This window comes from Ochotona curzoniae, unplaced genomic scaffold (assembly GCF_017591425.1).
Source record: "Ochotona curzoniae isolate NIBS_2020 unplaced genomic scaffold, NIBS_Ocur_1.0 scaffold_4683, whole genome shotgun sequence".
In the NCBI taxonomy this organism is placed as follows: Eukaryota; Metazoa; Chordata; class Mammalia; order Lagomorpha; family Ochotonidae; genus Ochotona; species Ochotona curzoniae.
The window spans coordinates 25726871-25739569 of record NW_024467121.1 but is presented as its reverse complement, the minus strand read 5'-3'; the positions used below and the strand labels follow the sequence as shown (position 1 = coordinate 25739569).

The window sequence follows — 12699 nt, the reverse complement described above, 5'->3', positions numbered from 1 at the left end:
ATAACAAGAAAGATAAAGAATTCCTCTCCAGAAAGATAGCTGTAAAAGTTAGAAACCCCCTGAGGACCAAAGGACAAAGAGCATTTGAAGAATTTAGAGACCCATTAACCAATTCTGATGCATGATGGAGCAAAGATTAGAAAATGACTAAACAAAAGGAAGGTACAATGAAGTTTGTGTTTCTGAATGTGGCTTTTATTGTTTTAAAATGATCGCAAAGTAGCATTCTTTCATGCCCTAGGAGGAAAAGAAAATCAAGACTTGGGAAGCTCATTCACAAGGTATAAAGCACATTTAAGAATCATCTACACTCACCAGTTATCAAAGAGTTTCAGTTTATAGGCAAGTTTTCATTTGGTCGATTGAGTTGGTCATCTGATTAAATCATGCTCTGATCTCTTTTTGCGCACCTACACTTGACAAAAAATGTTTTCAGAAAACAGGGATGCATATTAATGTATATTAGTTGTATATTCACAGAAAGAATGTTTGTCAGTATTTACAAGAGATTTATAGACCTAACCCTTGGACTGTGAATGTTCCTCAAAGTTGCTCCATTTGTTGTTCTAAGTGGCAGTGTTGATCTTTGTGAAGTGAGCGCAGTGTGCTATGTGAGGCGCTTGTGACCTGGGTCTAGGATCCTCTGGAGAACAAAATACAAAGTCTTTCTGCTACACTTGATGTTCACATAGAGCCATGAGAGCCTGTTTTTCCTACTGTTAGGAGCTAGTTTCTGCTCGGTGTAATTCCTGTGTGCAGTCCTGTCAGCTGCAGATGCGAATTTTTCTCTGAAAAACTAAGTTTTCAGTGATGAGATTCAGTGCAAGGAGAAACGGAGGTTCTTTGTAGTTGAGAAGACGATAAGTAATTTCCATTGTTTCTCAACTGTCTTATTATTGTATATGTGAGTGTTTTAAATCACTGATACTATGGGGTGGGGGGACAGATCCAGAAACAAGTTTTCCCCAATCACGTATAATTCCTTAAGGTGTTTGATTCTTGTTTCTGTGTCTGCCTGAAAAAAAGCAAGCCACAACCCTAAGGCTGGCACTGCTAACCAGCATTTTACCTGTTGCTCCCCTCTGCCTCCTTAAGGAGTGTGGTATGGGTGTGTCTGTCTGTTTTTTTCAGATTTAAAAAAAAATCAGTTTGTAGCAAACAATGTTACGAGAAAACTTCAAAAAGTTCATAAAGAGTGGAATTAAGAAGTAATTACTTGGGTAGATGTCTTGAAATCCATGCATAAGTCTTCTGTAAACCAAATTTTTTGAATATCACTTGTACACATCAGCTTCAAAAATTTTTGTAGCAAAATGAGCTTTTCAGATTCACTTTCCATAAACTTTTTGAAGTCCATCCAACATGTTTCAGTGAAATACATTGCAAACCAGCAAAAAGTATGACTCTTTAGCTTACCGTTTGAAGAGCCATGTCCACTGTATTGGGGCCTAGTCCTGCTGGTATCCTTGCTCCATGCTACATTTAAATCTCTTTAAGGTTGTTAGACTCCACTGACCAAGCTGGCTACTCCCAGGAAGCCAGCTGGAGCCAGTAGGAAAAGATTCATTTGCCCACAGGTACTTAGACCAAATTATGAATGAGCAGTGGCTCCCTTTCTCATTGAACTGAATGATGAGAGCATTTGTTTTCTTGATAAGATTGTGGCCAGCCTGGCGTTTAGTCTAGAAGGTAGACAAAGGTTATTTTGACTGCAGACTACAGGGATATCTCATGGTTTTTTTCTCTTTATCTATGCCAAAGTGTATCTGCCTCATCCATCTCACAAACTGTCTTTAAATTAATCACACTGAACTTTCTGTGTGTGTTTGCCTGACAACCAATGGGTCTGAGGTAGAGGTGGAGAGTGCAGAGAAAAAGACATCTTTATTAGAACAGAAAAAAGAAACCACTGTGTTTAGAGTAACCCTTAATGTAAATGAACCTGCTTATACTAAAGATAAATTTCCAGAATCTTCTCAACTGTTTTACAAAATGCCGAAATAGCAAGGGGGATTTGAAGCTAGCTTTAACAAGTCCTATGATGAAACATATTTTTTATTCTCTTGCTCACATTTGTCTTCCCTGATCTTAAATATACTTTTACTAAACTGATCTTGTGTAACTTAGTTCCAAGTTTCATATCCTAAAGATAAACAAACCTATCATCATTAGGACTATCTATAATATAAGAACTAAAACCTTATGAATGTGTTGTCATTTGTTTAGCTTTTCACTGGATTACACTTATTTTATTTTTTAAAAGATGAATTTTATCTCAGGATAGTTTGCAAGGTGAACTTAATCTTTAACAAGTAATCTTTTCATTTATTCAGTTTTGCTCAAGGCATAAAAGACAATCTCCACTGAAAGATCATCTCATATTCTTATTCCTCAATGAAGGCTTCCCTTCTGTGATTGGTTCTCACCAACATCATGAACTCCAGAGAACAGTGGCACACAACCTTAACTTGAAGCTTTATATTCATTCTGCCATAATTTCTATCTTCATAGACAAGTGATTGAATAGCTAGGTTGGATAGTGCAATATGACGAGGTATTCGGGAAGCTGGAATTTCATACTCTTCAAATAGACCTGATGTATTTTGCCTATCTGTAAGTTCCACTGCTGGCCTCCTTAACCTTCTAAACACAGCTGGGAATCCTGAAGTATGTGGGAGTTGTGGGGAAGGCAGAAGCCTGTGGCAGCTGAAATTACTGCCTACAAGTAAAGGAAATCTATTTGTTTAGCTGGAATTAAACTCAGAATCTTATTGGTTTAAGTCGAGGCACTATTTAAGTCAGCTTCGTTATCCGATTTTCTCCTCTAGAGAAGACAGAATTTATCAAAAGCAGACAGAGGTTCTACCTAAGACATTGACATGCTGGCTCACAGTCTGCCATCCCACGAAGAAATGAAAAGAAAAAGAAAGAAAAACAACTTTAAAAGTCTACACAAAGCCAATAAAATACAGAGCATTGGACCAGTGCATGGGCAAGCTTTCTTAGGAGGCCTTAAAAAAGTGCCCTGTATCACCACAGAGCCTAGAGACACCTGGACAACAATGAACATGGGGTGATGAAGATTTCCATTTATGGAAAAAGAAATATTTGCTTTAAAAAAAAAATCCTTGATTCAAAATTGGTATATAAAGATTGGTCCTTGGAGGGAGAAGTTTCCATTACCTGGAAATCACACATTCAATCATTCTTCTGAATTCTTCCAAGCATTGCCAGAGAGGAGCTTTGCTTTATTTATTGCAGATTGATTATATCTGGTTTCATGTCTTTTCCTAATTCCCCATAATTAAACTCATCCTGAAAAGATAAAAAATTCCTTATGTTCTCTGATGCTTCTTATATCTCCAGTGTAGAGGAAAATATCTACCTTTAAAATGCATTTGACATAGTTTGCTTTGTTTCTGAAGTTTCCTAAACAGTAAAAGATATTACAGAAATATTAGTATAGCATTGTTATGATCATTTACTATTCAGTAGTTGTCTCTTTCATGTAAAGCATAATGCTGCCTTTTTGTCTTATAGTCTTTCCTTTCTGTGTGGTTGCTTGTTTTCTCCAAATTGCTTGTAGAAGATTTCCAAAAATATTAATTTCTCATTTTTGTGTAATTTCATTTTGTTCATATTTTCCTTCTGTTTTCTAGATTGCTGATTGGAAAACCCAGTTGTGAAATTGAACCAGTCACAACTGTTGAGCTTTTAACTTCCCATGTTAGGATTCTCAAAGGGTGAAATCTTGGTTAGGAAATGCTCTGGCTATCCCATTTTGTGTGAATGCAACCACATTAAAAAGAAAAAATACAGCAGGGTTAGTATTTGGCTGACTAGTGAAGATGCCTGTTCCCATATGGCGTGTCTGGGTTCGGAATCTGCCCATGTGTGACTCCAGCAGCCTGCTAACTCAGAGCTTGGTAGTCAGAGGCAATGGGTTTTGTAACGAGTCCTGTTACCCACATGGGAGACTAGAATCGCATTCCCATCTCCTGACTTTGGCCTTGTACTGGGGGAATTTACCAGGGGATAGAAGTTCATTTGCTCACCCTCGCTCTCCCTCCCACATACCTTCAAGTATCATGCACAAGAGGTATGTGTCTGTACTGTAGACACAGAGTGCACAAAATACAGGAAGCTGTGCTCTATGTTCTTTAACCAATGCGTGATTTCTTCTCACAGCATATTCTCTCTGCATAGCAACTGCTTTCTCTCTTCACAAACAAAATGCTGCCCTTCCTTTTACTTCCGTCATCCTTTCCAAGTAGCACCTATGTGTCTTTCTTTAAAAATGCTTGATGTGTCATCTCTGCCATGCCTTTTCACTTAAAGTCTTTGATGTCTGACTGTGAAATGAACATCTTGTTCCTACTCAGCTGAAAATGTTTTAGATATTTTTGAATGAGGGGTGAGACAGGAGGGAAAGGTGATGGAGCATGTACAGTTACTCAACAGACCCAGACTTGGAGCTGATGAAATCCACCATGACAGCCCAGACGGAGAGCCCGAGGAGGAAGATGCTAATATTGATTGCTGCTGCAGAGAGCCTCCAAGCTGACTTTTTGTTCCTTGTTTTTCTTCTTCCTGCCAACTCTGGCAGCATTATCTGACCTCCAGGGACACATTCTTTTTTTTTCCTGCTTAAAGTGTGGAAAAAAATGTCTTGTTGTCAGAGTTGTGTTGAAATAAAATTGGCGTTTGGAGGAAGCAACATTTGCTAAGATGCTTAGGAAGGGTGGATTCACGAAGTGCTGAACTGAGCAAGTTTACATGATCCGAGTTCATCAACTGGCAAAATAGAGGGGTGAGAAAGTGGTGCTGTGCTGGGGGCCGATCTGATTGGCTTGAGGCAATGTTGATACCTCATTTCCAGGGTGCTGTTCCTTAAAGTGACATTCACTCGCTGCCTACATCAGATTGCTCGCCTTTGGGTGCTCTTTCTGAATGCACCCCAAAGGGACTAGGGATGTATAAGACCAAGCCTGGAGAACAAGCACTTGGTCTGACCCCTGGGACTCCCACCTCCCACACTGGAGCACAGACTTTATGAGACTCAAAGTGACCGAATCTCTGCCAAACTAGTGGGAGACCTGGAATGAGGTCCTAGTGCCTGATAGTAGGCCCGTTGTAAGCATTTGAGGAGTGAACCAGCAGATGGGGGCTCATACTCTAGTTCTTGGTCTCTCTTTGCCTTTTAAGTGAATAAATAAAATAGGAAGAGTCTCCTGGTGAAGCAGAAGACACATTTTGACAAATTCTCCTTGACCCTTCTTAGAAATTAGAAGAGAAGTTGTTTAGTGTCCTGGTGCTGTTTTGCTGCTTTCCACATCATTTATGTGTGCATATGCAGAGGTGCTCAGAAGAGAAAACTGACCATCCCAGCCTACATCCGAGAGTCTGAGGCAAGACTAGCAACATCGTGTAAACAGTCATTCCTGGTGATGTGGAGAATCTATTGCAATGGGATGACTGCTCATAGTTGTAGGAACTCATTGTGCTTTTCTCTGATCTTGCTCAGCCTTTGCATATGTCATACTCCTCCTCTTTTCCCATTAACTGCATTTTCCCTTTTCTGGGAAACTGAAATGTTTATCCTTTAAATAAAGCTCATGTGTCAACCTGATCTAGAACACATTCTTCTAACTTCTTTTTATTCATTTAATGAAACTTTTCTGGAGGTTCAGGCAAACACAGGTGGTTACACTAATGCATAACCTGCTATTGACTTACTTGTTTGTTTCTTTCCAAAACTAAGCTGTTCCCAATGCCTGACATGGAGTTACTACTCCATAAGTGAATGTCAGATTGACGTTTGACCTAAAGCCTTTCACGGGGTCTCCTCCAAGCATACTCTGTACTGTCTTCATCGTCATTGGCCTAAGAGATGACTGAATTTGTTTTTGTATAAAAGTAAATGTGTTTGTATCAACCACTGCTTCCTGTGATCTGAACGAAAATGTGTCTTTAGGACAAAATTAGTAAGATGTGGAGACTATTAAGAGGCTTTGGAGATCTAAATACTTGTGAAGTACATTTTTAAATGTCACAAAATGCTTTAAAGAGCTCCAAGTAAATTTAAGAGGGGATCTACTGGATTTTGACTAAGTGCTAAAAAAACGTTTCCTTAATTCCCAATCCAAATACTTCAACTTAAATTTACTGGTAGCTATTTCAGAGGAAGATGGGGACTCTGTGATCCTTAGTTTGTTATAAAGAAAATGTTTTTGTCTTCAAATGTTTAGAGGAGGGATTAAAGGCAATTTATGGCATGGGTAGAAAGTAATAAAAGTGGTAACAATGGAGTGTCTTCCAAATTGTCATCATTTTCTGGAATTACTAACAGTATCAACCTGGCAAGAATTTTATGTTCAAAAGTTACTTTCATTTGTCATGAAAAATGAAAACTTTAAAGTTAACTATAACATCACTCTTCAGCTACTCTGAAATATTTTATTCTGTTGTTGAAAAACAGAGGTTGATTCAGTTACATGTAGGAGGTGGATTTTGTCATTTGATCGTTTGCCACTGGACTTGAAAAATATATCATTCATTTCTTTCTGGAAATTAAGCTACAAAATATGTACTCATACTTCATTTGATTTTTCCATGATTCTGCTTTCAATTCTGAAGGGACAAAAGCATGAGGAAAAATAATGAGTTAGTCTTACTTTCCTTCCTTTTGTAAACAGAAAGGCAGTTTACAGCAATTGTGTTTCATGGTATTTTCCAATTGCACAAGAATTTTTTTTAAGTGAAAATGTACTGGATCTTCATAGCCACTCTGGATGATACTGGTAGTAACTACTAATAGTAATAATTTTAAAGGTGAAATGATTGAGCCATTTTACTCTTTGGGGGGAGTACCAGGGTTAAGAGTATTTGTATGGTACCAGCTTTGAATAGCAGTCCAAAGCCTTAAATCTGGGCATTTCTGCTCCTTCATTGTCCATAGCATGCCTATAAAAATCTTAAAAAGGGAAAAATCCTAAAGATATTAAAACATATTGTGTTTGTTCTCTATTTCATATCACTTGAACTACTAATATTTTTACACACTTGATGGAGCTAAAGTTTTAGCAACTCCCCAGTATTTGTGACAAAATAACCCCCACGCATGGGTATGTGTAGTGCAGAGACTGAGTCTGAAACCGCTATAGTAAGCATGTGATTTTGCATGGTATTCCTGATTGTTTTAATGTGTATGGTTTGTATAATGATGAAGGTCTCATTTATATGATATAGCAAACTCTACATTCATCTGCTGTTACTTTGTTGTATATAAGATTCCTGCATGTATCCTCTGCACAAAAATATGTATGTGTTCTTGTAGCATTCTGTCTGTCATCCGTTGATTCCAAGTTTAGAACTTCTGGATGAATAATTCTCTTCAGCTGAAGATGTTTTTAAGTCAAGAGACAAATAGTATTCTGAGTAGGTGGCATTATTCTCTTCAATAGTTAAACGGCTTAATGAACTGTGGTTTGCTTATCCAACGTAAGGGGAATCTTTTATCCATGTAGTTTTTTGTTTGTTTTTTACTTACTTGTGTGTTCTCCCCATACAGAGTAAAAGAAGCTGAAGAGGTGTGTAGGCAGAAGAAAGGAAAATCTCTTTATAAAATAAAACCAAGACATGACTCTGGAATTGTGAGTAAAAAAAAAAAATTTTTTTTTGGCTTTTAACTTTTGATTTTCTTAGGCTTTTAGACTGAAGTTCAGGTACAGAGTTAGCTTCTGGCTTAGTAAGTAAGATCAACCTGTCAAGCATGCACACACATGTGAATATGTGTGTGTTGGCAATGGAGGCAAGAAACGAATTGTTCATGGTTTTGATTATGTAGATGTAATATTCCGAGGCTGTGTGTGAATCCAGAGTGACCACCGTTGACATCTAAAACACAGTTGAGACATGGCAAGGGCACTGTTATGGTTTGCTCTGCGTGCCCAAACCTAGTTCAAAGACCAAATGTCTCGACATTACTGAGTGCTTCACAATTGTCATTCCGTGGGCTCTGTTTAACGCACTGCTTTAAATGCTCTCTTTGCCCATCCTTCTTATAAAATTAAATACCTTGATTGAAATGAAATGCTGTCCTTTGTAATACAGCAGTATCTGGTAAGTTTTGAAGAATCATCATTTGGTACCAAATGCTGGTGAAACAGCTCTATTCTAAGTAAAAAGTTGAGTTAGCCCTCAAAATAGGAGCGTTTTGAATTGGATTAGTGTGTTTTGTTTAAATGAGAAAGACATGATGTTAGACCAAAGTTAAGAATTAAATCTTTATGTAAAGCTATTTTCCATTAATTTTCCCCTAGCAAATTAATCTTACTTAAGAATGCGTATTCTTTTACAGTTCAGTTTATTTGCTGCTCTTTTTTGATTGAAGTTCAATCCAAAGACTTTATCAAATGAGGAGGAATAATCATGTACTTCAATCATAACTATTTTAAGTACCAGAATAGAGAAGAATTAAAGTACCTGAACCATGAAATGAACTGGTTCTTTTCCTATTTCTCCTATCTATATAAGGCTGAGACAGAGGAAGATGAGCTGGTACTTTTCACATCAGTCTAGAATTAAATTTTAAAAACATTTTCCCCCACACTTTGCCAGTTTGTCCTGATGAAGATTAGTAAAGACCAAATGGGTCCTACTTACATTGTTTCCCTTTGTGAGCTGATGATTCTTTTGCATTTTCCTAACTTTAATCCAAATGAAAATACATCATGTGGGCTACTCTCTACGCTTTTGTTTTTTTTAAAGTTCTTGTTTCTAACTATAACTTTTTATCTATGTATTTATTTTCAGAAAGCAAAGATAAGCATGAAAACCTAAACAGTGAAAAGCAGAATAAGTCATTGCCACAATTTTCGCAAAACCCAACTGACCTGAGGGTGGAAAGGAAACTACATCCATGCAAATCATTTTCTTCTTGAGCTCTTGTATAATCTTTGTGTTTTCTAGACTGTTTACTGATTATTGAATTTTACTGTATATTCACATAAAAATGCAAAAGTGGTAGACCAGTGGAGAACTTGACTGACATCTTTCTTTTTTTAAAAGTTTATAGTGTTATACTAGTAGACCAAAAGAGCATGTAATAAGAGGCAGTATCTGCGTCAGGTCTGAACATGCAAAACATTAGTCTAAAATTTACTTTTGTGAGACTATTCCTTGTCATAGGAAAAAAAAAAAAAAACCTTTCCTGTTCTACTGACAACCAATGCTCCTACTTCATTGTATTTAGATTTCTGGGTAAAATGTTATTTCTGGTGAGTTGTTTGTATCAGTTTCATGTTACATGTAAATTTTTCTATTTTAAAATTTAAGCACCGTTTCTGTGTCATGGCCAATGCTTCTCCAACTCTTGGGTTGCGCCCAATAAATATATATTTGCAGAAGAATATTATCTTTTTTAAAACTCAAACAAGTAATGAAGAGAATACATAGCAAAACAAAATACTTTCTTCTAATTGAATAGGAAAGAGTAAGAATTGTAAGCTTATTGAGGATTTTTATCAGAATATGTCTATTGAGATCCTATGATGAGCTAATCTATAACAGAATTCATTAAAGATGTGCCTCTATAATTTTTACCATAATACTTCACATTAGAAAATTTACCTAATATTTTGAAGGATAAACATAAATGTAGCTCATAAAATTGCCCAACATGACTAATAGTCAGTGGGGGGAGGGGTGGATATTGAATTTTTGGATGAATTGGCATCTATCTAGAATTCACTAAATAGTTACCTGCCTGAGAATTTTGACATCATTGGGACTGTCTTTGTGTGTCATAGCAGATGATTAATGAGAATATGATGAATCATTATCTACAGGAGTCTAGGAAAATATTTGGTTTTGTTTTCTTGTACTCTTTCTGTGGGTAATTTAAATTCAGTTCATGATGAGTTGTGATAATTTTTTCTAACATTACTGTTTGTTTTTTAAAAATTACGATTAATGATGTTTGTTGCGAGTAATGGTTGTGAATAAAGGGGAGAGCTTATTGCTGTTGCAAAGCATTATGGAAAACAATGTAAGAAGCAATGTTTTAAATCACAGCTGTGTTTGTACTTATGTAAAGTACAGTCTCTTTTAGTTTGTAGTATAAGTGCAAAGAAACAGTAGTGGATTTTTTTTTTTTTGGTTGTTGATTTGTAGTCTTCCTGTCCCTTTGGTCCCTCCAAGGTGTAGATTTCCATCCTTCAATGAAATAATAGGGCATTTAACAAAGATCGCTATGTGCAATACTGTATTTAGTGTTTCTATTTCAATTTTTCTAGAATGTTAATTTATATGAAAATAAAACAAATAAAATAGTTCTGTGTCCATTGTGTGCATACTACATAAAAGTTTTCAGAATCTATCCATCATTTTAACTTTGGGTGAGCAGTGGGGAGTGGAAACACGTTAGTCTCCATATTCACTTGAATAAAAATTTGGCATATGATTTTTGGGATCCAAGGACTTACATCTACCAATGATTAAGAAATCCTGATTTAAAATAAGACAAAAACAATCGCTGTTATGTCTTGAACTCCTATTTACTCCAAGAGACATTCTGGTCATTTCCAATTATGTATTTTGCCATTCTTCAAAATTTCTTAAAATATATTCCGTTCCAAATCCAGCTCGGCTTGCCATCATGTCTCTTCACCTCTGCTCCTTCTGTGTCTCAGAACTGAACAGAACCACCAATGTACCTGGGATCCTGACCTCCTCTTGGCCTCTGACTCTGTCCTTTGCTCCTGAGTGTTGACTCAGGTATCAGCTCCTGTTGTTCCTGCCTGCTGCCTATACCAGGAACGCTTTCTCAGTCTCTCCCATTAAAGTCCTCCTTAGGAAGCACCACAAATCCCTTCAGCAGTATGCTGATTGTTTCCATATTCCAACTTGGGTTCTTCATGAGTTTTTACTCTATGAAAATATTCTGATCTGAATTTTCTGCATTACTTAGTTTCTATACACACAGATATGACCTCAACATACTATCCAGAGTCTTTAATGTGAAAAATCCTGAGTGATCTGGGACCTTCATAAACCTGTAGTTTTATCTCCGGACCTAACAAGTTTTGCATTCCCACCCCCAACCACTGAACTGCTTTATCTTCTTTCTCAACCATAAACCTTTCTCCATATTTTCCCTGGGCTTAAAACATTGTCAACCTTTCCATTTGTTTCAATAATACAGGCATCTTATTTTATTTTATTTTATTTTTGATGATATTTACATAGTTGATTAGGATGGTAAGAGTCAAGGAAAGTGGGTGAGAACTTTGCTTCTACTTTTTTATTTCTTCTGGAATTTGGGGGAAGGGAGAAAATAAGAGGAGAATCCACACCCAGCCTCCTAACTGCCTCAATATCCAGGGAAGGGGAACAGCCACCGGATGTCAATCCAGGCTCCCTGATCTGGAGCATGATCCAAGGATTCTGCACAAGTGGTTTCAGTAGTTCTAAATGGCTGTCAATCTCACCATTTCAAGAATGAGGAAATCCTTCCAAAGTCCATTGGCTGACATAGTCAACCTTAGAGTCTCCAATCACCCACATGTTTCCTGTCAAAACTTGGCTAGGGCAGTTGACCAATTTGTTCTGCCCTCCATCCTCTTCTATGGTACCAGATGCCTTCTGCAGGCTCCAATGGACTGCCATACCCTCCATGTGCATCTGCATGTGCCATCTACTGCTTTAAGCCACTGAAGATACCCAGTTCTGTGACATGCACTGCACAGTCAGACTATAGTGCATGCAATTCTTCCCATGATTGGAGCTCTGAGTCCAGCAGTTCAGTTGAGATTCTGAAAGAAAGTGTGTCTCATTTGATCTCAGATCTGACTCCTGTGTATGCTTGTCAGTGCAGGGTCCAGCTTTGACTGTGATCCACATCAGCCCATGCACACACACTGGTAGTTACAATTGCTACATCCAGCCCTACCTGTTGTAAAAACCAGTAGATTCTGTAGCCCAGCCCACCACACAATAAGCCTGCTAGGCTTCAATGCCCACTGAAGCGTATGAAAGCTGAATGGGATGTGGGACAGACTGGACCAGTCTGCTGCACATACTGGCAAGCACATGGGGCAGGATTGGGATGGGCATAGTGCTATTGGGGGTCATTCCTACTAAGCTAAAGTTCCTACTGGTGTGCATGAGGTATCTCCTTATTATATACATGAATAAATATATTCCAAGAACTTTCTCTAGGACATGTTTTGACACCAGTTTCTGTACCTGTTAGTATAGGAGCAACATCAAACTGTTTGGACCATCAGTGCTTAATCAGACAGAAACTGCGTGATTTAAACAGCAGAGCTAGGAAGGTTGTAAATACTGAGCTTAAAAGGTGTTGAAGAGTAGGTAGCAGAAATTTTGTAGAAAGATTTATTTATTCTTTCTTGGAAATACAGTTTTACAGAGATACAGAGAAAAAGATCATCTGTCTGCTAGTTCACCCCTCAAGTGGCCTCAGGGCCAGAGCTGAGCTGATCCAAAGCCAGGATCCTGGAGATTTTTCTGGGTCTCCCATGTTAGTGTAGGATCACAACGTTTTGAGCAGCCCTCTACTGCTTTCTCAGGCCACCAGCAGGGAGCTGTATAGGAAATGAGGCAGCTGAGACATGAACTGATGCCCACATGGGATCCTGCTGAATGCAAGGCAAGGATTCAGCCACTGACTTATGCATC

At 37.8% G+C, this 12699-nt stretch overlaps 1 protein-coding gene across 2 annotated transcripts in view; it reads left to right on the top strand.

Annotated features, from left to right (window-relative positions):
- The window catches only part of FMN2 (formin 2), a 285407-nt gene extending 276144 nt beyond the window's left edge, over positions 1-9263 (top strand). For both annotated transcript variants that reach the window (XM_040967978.1, XM_040967977.1), the window contains 2 exons: positions 7571-7652; positions 8815-9263. In XM_040967978.1, the coding sequence (XP_040823912.1) occupies positions 7571-7652; positions 8815-8841 (109 nt within the window). In that variant the 3' untranslated portion in view covers positions 8842-9263. The remainder of the gene's footprint in view (positions 1-7570; positions 7653-8814) is intronic.
- Positions 9264-12699: the final 3436 nt, after the last annotated feature.